Source organism: Trichosurus vulpecula, chromosome 7, assembly GCF_011100635.1.
Source record: "Trichosurus vulpecula isolate mTriVul1 chromosome 7, mTriVul1.pri, whole genome shotgun sequence".
Classification (NCBI taxonomy): domain Eukaryota; kingdom Metazoa; phylum Chordata; class Mammalia; order Diprotodontia; family Phalangeridae; genus Trichosurus; species Trichosurus vulpecula.
This window is the reverse complement of record NC_050579.1, coordinates 80,300,038-80,316,241: the sequence shown is the minus strand read 5'-3', so window position 1 is coordinate 80,316,241 and position 16,204 is coordinate 80,300,038. Positions and strand designations below refer to the sequence as shown.

Here is a 16,204-nt window from a genome sequence, read left to right as displayed (position 1 = left end):
GATCATCTTTATCTGTATCTATTTGCAGTGGAAGGTAGGAAGGTTTTAGTTTCATCTTTAAACATATGGGTAGTTCTTCCCACCATTTATTTTTTTTTTTTTTTTTGCAGATGGAGTCACTCAAAACTGTTTTGCGTAGGATTTGCCAGGGATCATTTAAAAAATATTGATAGTTTGTAGTTGAAAACAAAATTTCTTTTGTTGAATGAAGCCTTTGATGTCAGGAATTCGCTAGTCAGTCTTATAAAGTACAAGCAGTCCTTTTTGTTGACAGTTTTTTTTTAAAGTTTCTACTTATCAAAAATCATCTAATTTTCTTTGGAAAAATTATTTGTCTTTCCAAAAACTTTTGCCTGTATACTTTTAGCATGTTTCAGTTTATTGGGCTTTGTGTTATTCTAAGTTAAAATATTTATACAAAACGAACACAGGCATCTTTCCTTTCTGTCAGTATTCGTATTTATGAATCCCAGCGATAGATATTCTGGATTGTATTTTTTGACTGACTTGCAGTTTTTGCCTAGCAGTGGGATCTCTGGAACAAAGGTCATGGTCATTTTAGTCACCTTTTTTGTTTTTAAAGCATAGTTACAAGTTGCTTTTGAGAGTAGTTAGACTGATTCAGTTTTTCCAATAGTGTATGCCTCTCTTCCCATAGTTTCTCCAGTATTGCTAATTCCCGTCTTTGCCTACTTGCTGGATGTGAAGTGAAATCTTAGCGTTGTTTTCATTTTTGTATCTCTTGTTAGTCATTTGGAACAATCTTTCATACGCTTGTTAATAGTTTGGCATTCTTTTGAGAATTGTTCATATCCTTTGATCACTTATACATTGTATGTATACATACATACACACACACATATACACACACACACATACATGCTTACATATACATATGTCTCTCTTGATTAGATTGTAAGCTTCCCAAGGGTACTTTTGCTTTTGTATTTTTAGTGCCTGAAATAATGCTTCGTACATAGTAGGACCTTAATAAATGCTTGGCTGATACCAATCAAACTACCAAGAAATTTATTTTAGGAAAAAAATAAAATTCATCTGGAAGAGTTAAAGATCCAGAATATCAAGGGAATTAATGAAAAGAAATGCAAGGGAAGGTGGCCTAGCTGTACTAGATCTAAAATTGAATTATAAAGCAGTAATGTTAAAAACTATTTGGTACTGGATAAGAGAGTGATGAATCAGTGAGATAGGTTAGGTACACAAGACACAATAGTCAGTGACTAGTACTCTACTTTTTGATAAATCCAAAGACTCTAGCTTCTGGGATAAGAACTCGCTATTTGACAAAAATTGCTGGAACAACTGGAAAATAGCATGGCAGAAACTAGGCATAGACCAACATCTTACACTGTATACCAAGATAAAGTCAAAATGGATACACAATTTAGACATAAGGAGTGATACTATAAACAAATTAAGAGAGCGAGGAATAGTTAACCTATGGAGAACAGAACAATTTTGACCCAACAAGACATGTGATGAAGTGCAAAATGGATAATTTTGATTAAAAAGATTTTGCGCAAACAAAGCCAATGCAATCAGAATTAGAAGGGAAGCAGGAAGTTGGTAAACAGTTTTACGGCCAGTATCTCTGATAAAGACCTCATTTCTAAAATACATAGAGAACTGAGTCAAATCTATAAGGTTACACGTCATTCCACAATTGATAAATGGTCAAAGGATATGAACAGGCAGTTTTTAGATAAAGAAATTAAAGCTGTTTATAGTCATATGAAAAAATGCTCTAAATCACTATTGATTAGAGAAATGAAAATCAAAACAACTCTTGAGGTGCCACATCTCATCTCTCATATTGGCTAACACAACAAGACAGGAAAATGATAGTTGTTGGAGAAGATGTGGGAAAATTGGAACAATAATGCATTGTTGGTAGAGTTGTGAATTCATCCAACCATTCTGGAGGGCAATTTTGAACTATGCCTAAAGGCCTATAAAACTGCATACCCTTTAATCCAGCAATACCGCTTCTAGGTTTGTATCACAAAGAGATCATACAAATGGAAAAAGGACTCATATGTACAAAAATATTTATAGCAGCTCTTTTTGTGGTGGCCAAGAATTGAAAATTGAGGGGATGCCCATCATTTGGGGAATGGCTGAACAAGTTGTGGTATATGAATGTAATACAGTACTGTTGTTCCATAAGAAATGATGAGCAGGTGGACTTAAGAAAAACCTGGAAAGACTTGCATGAACTGATGCTGAGTGAAGTGAGCAGAACCAGGAAAACATTGTACATAGTAACAGCAACATTGTATGATGACCAGCTTTGATAGACTCAGCTCTTCTCAGCAATGCAATGATCAAAGACAGTTCTAAAGACTCATGATGGAAAATGCTATCCACACCCAGAGAAATAACTATGGGGTTTGAATGCAGATCAAATCATACTATTTTTCCTCTTTTTTTTTTTGAGGGGGTGTTTCTTTCTCGTGGTTTACATGGAAATATATTTAATATGATTGTACATGTATGGCCTATATCAGACCGCATGCTGTCTTGGGGAGGGGGAGGAATTTAAAACTCAAAATCTTATAAAAGTGAATGTTGAAATTTTTTTTAAAAGTAAAGATTATAGCCCCAGACAAAAAAAAATGCTTGGCTGATTAGTTCTGATCTACTTTTCTGTTTTGTTGTTTTTTCAAACAAGTAGTAAGTGGTTTTTGATGATTTCTGTGTTGTAAGTACCATTTGAAGTCTAAAATGTTATTTCCCCTTATTATTTCCCTTGAGATTATAGACTTTTTCTACCAAATGAAATTTATTATTTTAGTAGGTGTATGTTTCAACAATCCGGCTAGCAGCTGTTGTGGGGGGGGGGGTGAAAGACCAACACAAGCCCAACAACAAGAACACTGCCAGCATGCTGCAAAAGCACAGGTTCTTTTGATCTGCTTTAGTAAGGAAAGCAACATTAAGGGGTTGACAAGCTTACTTTTATTCAGCATACAAATTTCACACACTTAGGGGAAAAATCCAGCACCCTGAACTTCAGAACAAATACAGACAAATTATAAACATCGACAGACAGACCTTGTCTGATTCAAATCCCAATACATAGTTACCAGAGTTTAACAAAGTCCCAGTATCTGGGTTTACAAGCTGGAGGGCTCTTAGCTACAGCTGCCTGGAGTCTCTGCATTCACACCATCTCGAGTGAGAGCCCTGTGCAAATGGCTCTGTCTTCTCTTCTTAAAGCATTTCAGATGTCATCAAATGTCATCTGAATGACCAAAACTTAGGCTCCTATGATTGGCTCTGGAGTTAGCACCTACCTTTAGTTAGCCCCACCTTAGTTACCAATCCACACCCACATAGGTTTTACACCTAATAGGGGTTTGGGCCTGGGGCTTAGCACCTAGTAAGACTCAATGAAATACACTGAATTAATAAAAGCCAAACTCTTCAAGGGCACTTGGTTGAACTAAGTGCTAAGAGCCCATTTTGCTTACCAACACAGTCTATAAAGTATCCTCTCTGTATTTTGGTAAAGTAGGACTGAATTTGTAAATTAATTTAGATACTATCATTCCCATGTATATTCCCAAAATATTTATAGCAAAACTTTTTGTGATAGCTAAGAATTGGAAACAAAGTAGATGCCCGTTGATTTGGGGAATGGCTAAACAAATTGTGGTACATGAAGGTAATGGAATATTATTGTTCTGTAAGAAATGGCAAATGTGATGAATACAGAGAAACATGGAAAGGCCTATATGAACTGATCCAGAGCAAAGTAAGTAGAGCCAAGGAAACAATATATAGAATGACTACAATAATATATATAGAAAGAACAATACTCCCCTCTCCCCCCATCAAAAGTAAGTGTCACAAAATTATAAAGATCAAGCATGACTCTACTGAAGAGAGGAGGGGATACTCCAACCAACCTCTTCATAGAGGTGGAGATCTACAGGTGTTAGACATTGCATTATTCCAAACTTTTTCAGTGTATCAATCAGTTGAGCTGATGTCTCCCCCTTCCCCTTTAAAAACAGTGCTGTTTGTTATATGGGATGATTCTTTGGAAGGGAGAAGGATCCTGGGGATAGCTATGATGCTGCAAGAAACAAAAGACATAAATGAGAACTTATTTTTAAAAATTTACATATCACAATTTATTATTTTCATATGGCCCAACCATGAACCATGAATATCACTCCAGTTATTGATCTTGCAGTTATATTTATAGATTTTAAGTATATCTTGGTAGATTGACTCACAAGTATTTTATAGTATTTGTAGTTATTTTAAATGAGACCTCCCTTCCTGTTATTTACTCTAGATTTTTGTTATTATTTTGACATACCGCTGATTTGTGGATTTCTTTTATGTTGTTTAATCTTGGAGAAATCACTTAACTTCCTTGGACCTCAGTTTCCTCATCTGTAAAATGAGGGAGTAAGACTTTGATGGAAGTCCTAGGTCCCTACAACTCTAGACTGATGATTCTATCATTCTGCCACTTTAATGAAGCTATTGACTGTGGCTGTTTCTTTGTTAATTCTTTGAGGTTTTTACTACTTTGTTTATTAGGAAAGCTCATATTTCCCATTGCAAACAGTGTTAGCTTTGAGTTTTAGAGAAGATCTGTTTATCATACATATTTTTAAAAGATCCTTCCATGCCTGTGCTTTGTAGGGTTTTTATTACAAATATTTGAATGTTGCATTTTGTCACAATTTTTTCTGCATTTATTGATAGAACAGTGGTTTTAGGTGTTTTTGTAATGTGATTATTTTGTTCTCCTAATGTTGAATCATCCTTGCTATATAAATCTGACAATTATCTTCTCCTCCTGTTAGTCACATGATCTGACAGTAAATAAATTAAGACCATTCTGTTTAATTTAAAACCATTGAAAAGTTTAAATGATTTTTTATTACTACCTTGGAGCTGTTTTTTAAAAGTAGTTTTTTTAAGAACAAGTTTGTATTGCATTTAATAAAATGAATGACATCAAATGACATTGAAAAGTATTAATGATTACTTCCATGCAAAAACTGTATAACTTACAGCTTAAAAAACTTTGCACTGAATTTAGCAAGGTGACTACTTTTCTGACTGATGGTGATAGTTTCAGATTTTGTCCACATTGAGATTTGACTTCCTTTGTGTATACTATATTAAATAATTTCTCTGTATTCACTGTTTTCCTATATTAATTGTCAATTTTAGTCAATATGTCAAGTTTAGTCTCACTTTTGTTGATTTTTGATTTGAAACTTGTTTCCATCGAAAAAAGTGGATGTATTTATATAAGGGAGTTGTACTTCATTTTGTTCGTTGTTTCTCAGTCCCCCTGAAAAAGATTTCACTCTCTCTACTCCCATTCTTCCCACCTGTGCCAAAGATTCTTTTGGTATGTTAGTAGTAGAACCGCCCTGGATATATCTAGGATGAGCTCACTCATGTCGAGTTCTGCAATAAAGGAAATAAACCTTTTTAGGAGAATTCAAGACAAATCTTTTGACATTTGTGGTCATTCTGTGTTCTGTCTTTCTCTTAGCTTTTTTTTTTTTTTTTGGGTATCTAGGTGGTATAGACTAGAGGCTAGGGTGTTGGACTTGGAGTTAGGAAGACTTGAATTCAAATCACATCTCACATACTTTGTAGCTCTGTGATCCTGGGCCAAGCCACTTAATATCCCCTTAGCCTCAGTTTCTTCCTCTATAAAAAGAGATAATATTAGAAACTACCTTATAGGGTTGTGAGGATACGATGAAATTTACATATGTAAAACACTTGCCAAACTTTAAAGCACTACATAAGTGCCAACTACTGTTGTTGTTATCCAAAACAAAAATAATTTGTTTTGTTGTTCACTTATTAGCCCAGACATTCAAAACTAAGATATTTAAATTTTGTACTGTACATACCAGTTATTGAATCATCATTCTTTTTAATTTCTATATTGTTGTATATTGCAGTAGATTTTAAAGCTGTTTATTTTGCTTTGCAAATATCATAATGTTAAACCTATATGTGACTCAGGTTAGCTTCAAAGTACGGATAAGAAAATGCCTCCATTCAATCTTTGTAGAAGTTAAGAGTATTAGGAGTATTTGAAACATTGTGTATGTTGAGACTCAGTTGATGTGTTGATTAGTTTTACTGAACTTCTTTCCCCCTTTTTCTTCTTGCTTTTAGGGGATGAGGAAGGTATATATTTAGAAATGAAGATAATAAAAAAAATATCAAAAAATGGGAGGGAGACCAGGAATATTTAATTATCAAAAATGTTGTCTTGCCATCTCCTATACCAAATAACTGGGTAAATACATTTAGTGTGTTCATTTCACAAGAAGTGAAGTGAGTGAATTTGGAGTCAGAAGTCCTGATTTTGACTCTTGATCCAGCTAATTAATGTCTGTATTTCCTTGGGAAAATATACTTTTTTGTATTTGTTTCTGCAGTTAGAAAGTGAATACGTTGGAATAGATGACCACTTGAAATTGATGATCCTCTTATCAGAAATTGACTAAATATTTGTGAACAAATATTTAGGGTTCTAATACATTTTTTCTTATTTTATAGGATCAGTTTGATAATCTAGACAAGCATACACAGTGGGGGATTGACTTCCTGGAAAGATATGCAAAATTTGTTAAAGAGAGGATAGAAATTGAGCAGAACTATGCGAAACAGTTGAGGTAAGTTAATTTTCCTTTTATCTATTAAAAATTCACAACTAATTAATAATTATTTTTGATAAATGGTTGGTAAATAAATATATAATCAGAGGAGAAAGATTATGTTCTTAATTTATATGATATCATTTGTTGCTTTTTGTGCCAGTATGGCTTTTTCCCCAAATACTTATGCTTACTACTAATATGAATGGTCACTTTTCTTTTTTCTTAAACCTGAAAGAATATTTTTACAAAATTTTGGAATTGGAGGAGACCTTAGAGGTCATCTAGTGCAACTCAAACCCAGACAGAAATCCCTTCAATGTCACTGACAAGTCAAGTGGGTCATCTGTCTTCTGCTTGAAAATCTCCAGTGATGATGATGAACTCCATGCTACTTGAAACAACTTCGTTCTAGTGTGGGACAGCAGTGATTGTTAGAAAGTTTTTCCTTATATCAATCCAAAATCTGCCTTTTCAGTTTCCATCCATTGTTCCAATTTTTGTCCTCTGGGGCTAAGCAGAAAAATTTAAGTCTCTTTTTTTCCAAGACAGCCTTTCAAATACCTGGAAACTACTGTTAGGTGCCCTCTAAATCTTCCTTACTCCAAGCTAAATACCTTTATTCAACTGATCTTTTGGCTTGATTTTTGCTCCACTCACTGTCCTGGCTACCCCTTTCTGGATACACTCAAATTTACCATTATCCTTCCTAAGATGTCATGTCCAGAACTGAATAAAGTACTTTAGAGATGGCTTGTCCATAGTCCAGTGGACTATGATTCACCTTGTTCTGGTCACTATAACTCTGTTAATGTACTCTAAGGCTACATTAGCTTTTTTCTTTTCCTTTTTCTTTCCGTGTTATATTTTTGACTCATTAATCTTGTATACTACAATGTCTGAATCTTTCCCCCACAATCTGTAGTTTGTGGAGAAGACACACATCCTCTATTTATGAAGTTGATTTTTAAAATCTAAATTTAAGATTTCTTATTTATCTTCATTATATTCCATCTGCCTAGATTTGGCTCATTTTTTTAGCCTTTTGCGATCTTTCTGTATCTTGACATTGTTATCCAATGTATTTCCTATAATTATTTCTTCCCTATCTTTCCTAGGCTGGTAGTATACTCATTGATTCAGTCCTAATTCTAATCTGCATGAAAGGTTTAACCTGCTCTGTTTTTCCATCTGGTGACTACCTTGTTTAAGGTAGGCTGGTGGCCCTCCACTCCTGGTTCACCGTATTGTTACAGGACACCTGATCAGCTTTACTATTCCTGCAGCTCAGAATTTCCCAATTCAAACTTTCTACCAGCCTAATCCTCCTCAGCAGCAAGAATTAGAAGTATGGGCCACCATATGTGCTGCAGACAAGTTTAAAGTTAACACTTTGAACATCCCTTTTACCTGTTAAGTTATTTCTTACTTCTGCTCATTCTCTTCTAGTGAGGGAGGCACAACTTTATTTTGGAGAGGTACAAAACTACAGTCCACTATGATAGGAAAACACAAGCCTATCTTCAAATTCATTTCCTTTTTAAGAGATGTAATACTAAATAGGAACTTTTATTTCATTATATTTGTTTTTCATTTTAGAAATTCTTTCTGTAGATCGTAGGATCATAGGGAATGTGATGATAGGCTTAGAGCTGTAAGGAACATCAGAGGCCATCTAGTCTAGCCCCCTCTTTTTACAGATAAGACAACTAAGGTCTGGGGAGGTTAAATGATTTGTCCAAAAGCACAGTAAATGGCAGGGCTAGGATTTGAAATGGGTCCTTTGACTAGACAGTTTTAAAAGAAAGTTTTTATTGTCTTCTTGTTTTTAACAGTATTATAAATGTTGGATTCAGATGGTATAAATATATCTTCTTTTTTCCAGTTCTTATCTACAAAGTTTTCCTTAATCTCTTTGGTTTTCCTTTCTTCTTGATTTGTCAGCTACATGGAGGGAAAAGCAGAGATATGGAATATAAATAACTTGTGGCTTTATTGCCACGTTCCTTTTTCCCCTTATGACATTTGAGATGTCTTCTTGCTGATGTAATTATTACTGTGTTTGACTTATATTTGTTTCCTTGAGCAGTGATGGAAGGAATGCAGGACTTGGAAATCCAACTCTTATATCTTTTATCTTTTTTTTAATCTCTGCAGTGCCTTATACTTAAGAATAGTTTTCTTTAGAGTTGTTCACTCAGCACTTTCACTGCACTTCAAAGAAATGTTCCAGAATTTATCACAGAGGCAGTAACCTGATATGAATATTAAATATTCCTCCTGTATTGACTTACCTGAAATAGGATCAAAGAATGAGCTTGCAAGTATTAAGAAATCAAATAATGTATGGAATGTATGTATGTGTATATTTTTTTATGTATGTTTTATAAAATAGACACTATAGTTTCAAATGAGAAACAATTGAATAGCCTTACTTTGTTGAAAATAAATATTTGTAAAGGCAGAACCAAGATGCTGGAGTAGCAGGATAGAGAGTTCTCTGTCATCCCACACACAACTCCTTCAATTTTATCTAGGAAATGCACCGGACTAAATCTTGATCAGGAAATCCAAGGCAAAAATCACAGTGAATTATTTTTCTAGCCCACCTCAGCATAGAGAGACCGAGAGGTCTGTGGACAATAGGGACCGGGTCTGTCCAGGAATGCACTGTGTAGAGCTTTCTAGCACAGGGAGAAGCTCTTCAGAAGGGCAAGAAGAGTTCCCAGATCCAGCCTAGATGGCCCTAAACTTGTGTGGGATATAGTAACAGGTGCCAGTTGGCAGCTTAGTCATTCCCTACTCAGTTGACAGTCACAGATCCTGGGCTTCCTGAGGAGGTGGCCTCTACCTAAGGGTAGTATTACAGGGTGAGGGGTGGTTATGGGCTTTAGCCTGTGTACTGAGCAAGGAGTAAGTTTAGAAACCAGCAGTACTTGTATGGTTTAGATTTTGGAGCAGAGTAGGGTTTTACTTCCAGCTTCCATTCCAGTATGAAGCCTATTGAGGAATAACTTGGGCAGGAATCCCAGATGAAAGGGAAGCCTCAAGTGTTATTACTCTGAACCAGTAAAACTTAACAACTAGCTGACAGTGACTGGAACTCCAATCTACTGGAGTCTATTGGAACCCCAATATAATAAGCCCATAGGCTTAGACACAAGCCTAGGTGAGGAATTTGCAGAGCTATGCAGGGTGGAGTTGCAATTAGATTTCACCATGGTCAGAGCATATAGCATAAAGTTCAAAGTCAGGAAGTAGGCTGGAAGAATGAGCAAACAAAAAAAGAACCTGACCATAAAAGAGTTACTGTGGTAACAGGGAAGCTCAAGGCTGAAACTCAGGGGAAAAAAAAAAGAATGAGCCCAAAAACATCTACAAGCAAAGCCTCAAAGAAACATACAGCTTGGGCACAAATTCCCCTAGAATTCATGTTAGAGATGAAGATTTTTTGATGAAATGAGAGGCTAGAAGAAAAAATTTGGAAAAGGAATAAATGTCCTTACACAAAAGTTTTATAAAACCTTGCGTATGCAACAAACTCTGAAAATTAGAATGGACCAAATATAAGCTAATGATTCTAGACAGTGAGAAATATTAATTAAAAAAAATCAGCTGGAAAAAAAGAAGAAAATGTAAGCCATCTCCTAGCAAAAACAACTGACTTGGAAAACAAATCAAGGAGAGATGTTTTAAGAATCCTTGAACTATCTGAAAAGATATCTTGGAGCCAGTGGGCAAAGTGAAAATAGAAAGAATCTACTGGTCATCCAACTCTTGAAGGAAACCCCAGAATGAAAACTCCCAGGAATATCCTAACCAAAATCCAGAGCTATCAAGGAAAAAAATACTTCGGGTAGCCAGAAAGAATGAATTCAGGTACTGAAGAACCACATCATACTCAATTTAGCAGCTGCCTCTGTAAGTGGAGAACTTGGAATATTATATTCCAGAAGGCAAAGGATATAGACATACAACCAAGAATAACCCACCCAGCAAAACTGAGTGTAATCCTACAGGGGAAAATGGGGCTTTAATGAAATAGATGAATTCTAAGCAATCCTGACAATGAAAAGACTAGAGTTGTTGAGAAACTTAGAAGTACAAATACCAGAGTCAAAAAAATGTAAAAAGGTAAACATTAAAAAAAAAAGATTGAAAAGAGATAAATTGTAATTTGGGAAGATGATACATATGTCCACTTTAAGCCCTACCAAAGGTCATTGAGGGAGTCTGATTAATTAGAAGACCTAAAGGTGGTTCTTTTATGACTGGATGATCTTAAAAGAAGAATGAAAAGGGAAGCAAAGAGGAATACACTATGGAGAAAAAGGTATAGTAATTTTAGAGAGCAGCTAACCCTTGACCCTTATCCTCATTTGAACTGGTCAAAGGCAGAAAGAGGGTGTACACACCCACCCCCACACACACACACAGAGAGCTGGGCATAGCAAAACATTTCACAAAATAGAGAAACAGGTGGGAAATGGGCAAGTAGAAGGGGGAAAATAAGAGGGAGGGTAGATTAAGAGAGGGATTAGTCCTGAATCAAAACAAACTCTTAACTAAATATTTATGGCAGTTCTCTTTTTGGTGGCAAAGAATTGCAAACTGAAGGGATGTCTATCAATGGGGAGTGACTGAACAAGTTACAGTGTATGAATATTCTTGTGCTGTAAGAAATGATGAAGAGGATGCTTTCAGAGAAACCTGGGAAGACTTGTATCAACTGATGCAGGGTGAAGTGAGCACAACCAGGAGAATAATTTATACAGTGACAACAATATTGAGAAGACAAACAATTTTGAAAGAATAGGAACTTTGATCATAGTAATGACCAACCATTCAGTATTCTCATTCACTCTCACTCACTTTCTCCCTATCCCCTCTAGGGTGGAAATTTGTTTTGCTTGACCCTACAGGAGTTTTAGGGTTTTATTTTTCTTTCTCTCTCAGTTGGAGAGGAGGGGGCAAGACTGACAGAGGGAGAGAAGGCAGATTTTTGTTGACTGAAAAAAAAATTTAATTAAAAATAAATGTTTGCTTTTAATAAACTTGGTGTCCAGGTCAGTAATTCAGTTGCTTTGTTTCTACATAATTTATAGTATTCCCATTGTAAAATGCTTTTTGTATGTGCATTTTGATTCTATATTCTATAGAAGCAAAAAACTAGAAAGACCACCTTGTCACTTAACAGATGAGAAAATTGATTCCTAGAAAGGTAAAGTGAATTGTCTCCACAGAGATAATTTTTGAATGAATTTTATACCAGAACTGAAGTCTCTCATATTCTTTCAGGTACTTCATACTGCCTTTCCAGTTCAGTTTGATTAAATTTAAAGAGCATTTATTGAGTACCTACTACATGCCAGGTACTATGCTAGGTTGAAACAGTCTCTGTCCTTATGGACCTTACATTATACTCTACAATATAATTTACTTGTTTTTAGGTTTTGGTAGTGGCTAGGATTACCAAAATCAAATCTAAAAACAAGGAAAAAATTGTACTAAAAAGAAATCATAAGAAGCATTCATTACCACCAGCCTTTAGCACCAGTCCTATCCAATGTGGCACCTTATTTTCATATGGCATAGCTCAAATATAATTTCACTTTAATTTGGTCATAGATACAGTTTCTATGATAAAATGGTAAACAAGCAAGTTACATACTGGGCAGGGAGTAACACAGTGGTCATTTGATTGTAGTATTTTATTTTTAATATTGAATAGGATCATAGATTTAGAATTGGAAGTAACTTAGGAGTCATCAAATCTAGTACCCTCATTTTACAAGTGAAGAAACTGAGGCCCAGAGAACTTAAATGAATTGCCCAGGATTTATCAAAACAACCTAGTATGTGAACCTAGATCCTAGTGATTTCGAATCTAGCACTCTATTCTCTGCACCATGCTGCCTCTAGTACAAATGCTTCAGAGAATGTATGCTCTGTGGCTCTATTTCACATGCTACAAACCCAAACCAAATAAATTTAGTTTATCATTTTTTGTTCTATTTTTTAAAAGTATTTTTCAATTAAAGAAAAATTCAAAAGAGTCTTGTGTGGCCACCTTCCATTCCCAAAAGGATAGTGACAGAGTGGTAGAAAATATGAAACTTTCTATGGATGTTAACTTTTGGTAGTATAAAATGTGAGCTCTTTGGCTAGTGACTTAGTAACATTTTACCTGGGGAACTGAATCATTTCAATCTTGATATTATTATGATTGAGACCAGACAACCAGAGGAAGTTACAGCTAAATGAAAGGGTGTCTGATTATTTGCCCAGATGACCTGAATATAAGACAAGCTGTCTAGCTCCTCCATACCTACTCCAGCAAAATTGTGAAGTTAGCACATTGTTGAATAGTGATCAAGAAATCCAACTAGAAATTATAGGGAATTCTTTTGCAATAGAAGTGGTGGAAGTCTGCCTACCCCACTACCTTGTAGCCTGCCAAGACTCTTTGTCAGCAAGTAGGGAGAGTAGAAGGCTTTCCTGAGAAATCCCCAGAGTAGAGACCTTGAAAATCCTGGGAATAATAGCTGGGAGTGACCAGCAAATCAGTTGGTATAATGCCACAGTTGACAGGACTCTCAGGTCCCTGATACCCTGTCCTGAGGTCCCAGAGAGGGCCCTTAAAGATCCAGGACTCCAAATCTCAAGAATTGGGGTGTTTGGTGAGGAGGTGGCTCTCCCCTGAGAAGGGGTCAGCAAAAAATCTCAGGGGACCCAGAGCAGAATCAAGTAGGATCGATCACCCTACCCAAAAGTACATAAGGGGGCAGAGTCTGGCCTTGTCACAAAGCTCTAATTCAAGAAATAAAAGTTAGATGAATAAATCAAAGAAAACATAAGTGTAAAAATTTTATTAAAAATCTAACTACGTAATAACTAAAGCATTTGCTTCCTTAGATGATATCTGTGAGGTTTGAACTCAAAGCAGGACCAAGGGTCTGGGATTGCTGCCATTTTTAGATCTCTTAGAGTTAACTTCTATGGGAAGCAGCGGATGAGCAGGTGGTTTTGGTGGTGTCAAGGAAGTTAGACACCTCCTCAGGAGTTGGTCCCTTTAATGATAGCTATGGGACCTAGACTGGAAGCAAAGGCTAGTAGTCTGTGGGACACTGCTCTTGCCAAGGCCTTTTGGCTCCAGGTTCTGGACTATATTCATCAGGATCTGAAAGGACCGGATGATAATTTTACTTTTCTAGTGCATGATGCCTTTTTTCTCTTTTTCAAAGAAAACTTTGCTGATTTCTTCATCTAGACTGTCTTGCTTACCTTAGGGGTGTCAGCAGTTGGCAGAGATACCTGGTCCTTTCTCCACAGGAGTTGCTTTCCCAGATGATAGCTGTGGGTTTTGAGCTAGAAGTAGGACTGGTGGTCTGAGCAGTGCTGCCACTCCTGCAACCCTTGGGTTTACCCACAGTTGTTAGTGGTATTGAATGGTGGTAAAGAAAATGGTCTCATTATCAATAGTTGTAGCTCTTCTTCACAATGGCCTAGAATTAGGAAGCAGAGCTAGTGGTTTGGGAGGCACTGCTATTCTCATGTTCTTTGGCTTGGAGGGGAAGGCATGGTGATTTGACTTTCCTGTGATATGCTTTCTCTTGTGTCTACCTCAGGGTGTTTAGCTAGATCCAGGCTGGAGATTTAGATTTGGGACTTATATGTGTGGAGGTAATAGTTGATTCCACGTGGGTGAATGAAATTTTCCAAGGAAAAAAGTATAAGTAGAGAACAGTGCAAAAGCAAAACTTACTTTAAGAATTTAAGAAGAAACAGAAGGATCTGTTAGAGAGAGGTAGAGTGGAACTAGGAAAATGTGGTGTTAAGAAGGGGTATGTTGAACAATGTCATATATAGTAGGAAGATTGAGAAAGATAAAGATTCTAAGAGGCCACTGAATATAATATATTGTAAGTTATTGATGTCCTTTCCAGAGAACAATTTCAATACAGTGGTGGAGATAGAAGCCATATTTCAATAATAATAGCTAGCATTTATATACTGCTTAGCACATTTGATCCTCATAACCACCCTATGAGGTAGGTGCTATTATTATCCCAGTTTTATATTTGAGAAAACTGAGGCTGAGAGCTAAGTGACTTGCTCAAAGTTATACACCTAGTAAAACTCTGAGGCAGATTTTGAACTCAGATCTTTCTGATTCCCAAGTCTTGGATGCTATTTACTACCCCACTTAGTGGCTGTCTGTAGATGAGAATTAATAAATAATAATAGCCAATATTTATGTAGTACTTTATATGTAGCAAGCATTGTGCAAGTGCTTTATAATTATTATTTTACAACCCTGTAAGGTAAGCACTATTATTATCAACCCCATTTTACAGATGAGGAAACTGAGGCAAATAGCAATTAAATGACTTGCTTGTAGTCATACAGCTAGTAAGTGTATGAGGCTGGACTTGAACTCAGGTCTGCTTAACTTCAAGCCCAGAATACTATCCATTGCACTACCTAGCTGTCCCATTTAATAAGGAAAACGAGATAATTGTGATGTATATGAATAACTTTCAGAAATTTTATACATAAAAGACAGGTGAAGATAATTTGGGATAAAAGGACCAGTAGAATAATTTTTTTATATTTTAGAATTGGGAAGAACTGAGAATATTTGTGGAAGGGAGAGAGTGAGTATGTCTGTAACAGGATAGTTGCTAGTAGAAAATCCTGGAGAATTCCAGTGAATCTGGAAATGATATATAATGAAAATTGAAGAAACTACTGGAAGAACCTGGAAAAGAGAAGACTCAGTACATGAAATATTTAATAGACATCTGAAGATATTTTAAGAATGATAAAAAATAGGAGGGATTACATTTATTCTGCATATTTCTACAGATTTTCCTTCCATATGAAGAATATTAAATTTACTCCAGAATATTAGACTCATTAAATAGCAAAATGGGTTTTTCCTTTGAGTTAGTGACTTTCTGGTCATAGAAGTATTCAAGCAAAGACTTGACATTCCTGTCAGGTATGTTGCAGAAGAGATTTCTCTATGAGTGAGAAATTGGATGAAATGATTTCTAAAGTTTCTTTCTAGTCTAAGATTCTGTAACTTCTTAATCATTCATTTTTAATGCAGATCATTTCAGTATCATATTTTCCTCCTAATGTCTAGTTAGATCATCTACACTGAAAGGAATTAAGGTAAACATTGAGGGGGGAGGGAGGGAGAAAATATTGGCATGTGGAACATTTCCAGGACTAAGAAAGGCCTGGTTGAGGCGTTTCATTGGAGTGGAGGAGAGATTTAGAATAGCATGAGGGCCGCATTGATAGGATAATAGGAATAAGGAATACTGGAGAAGATGACATAAAAATAATTGAGGGTTCCATAAATAAGGTTGGCCTGCATCAAAGTTTTGGCTTGGCTCACTGTGGAAAGGGGAGGAAACTTCTCTTATGGCCAGTGTGATGTAGTTTACTTGTATTAGAGGTTAAATAGACTTTTGTGAACTAACACTGAAACTTTGATTACCATGTGTGTATGCACA

General features: G+C 35.9%; 1 protein-coding gene across 6 annotated transcripts in view; it reads left to right on the top strand.

Moving 5' to 3' along the window:
• Positions 1-16,204, top strand: part of FNBP1L (formin binding protein 1 like) — a 112,743-nt gene that overhangs the window by 59,117 nt on the left and 37,422 nt on the right. For all 6 annotated transcript variants that reach the window (XM_036766508.1, XM_036766503.1, XM_036766506.1 and 3 more), the window contains exon 2: positions 6,580-6,695. In XM_036766508.1, the coding sequence (XP_036622403.1) occupies positions 6,580-6,695 (116 nt within the window). The remainder of the gene's footprint in view (positions 1-6,579; positions 6,696-16,204) is intronic.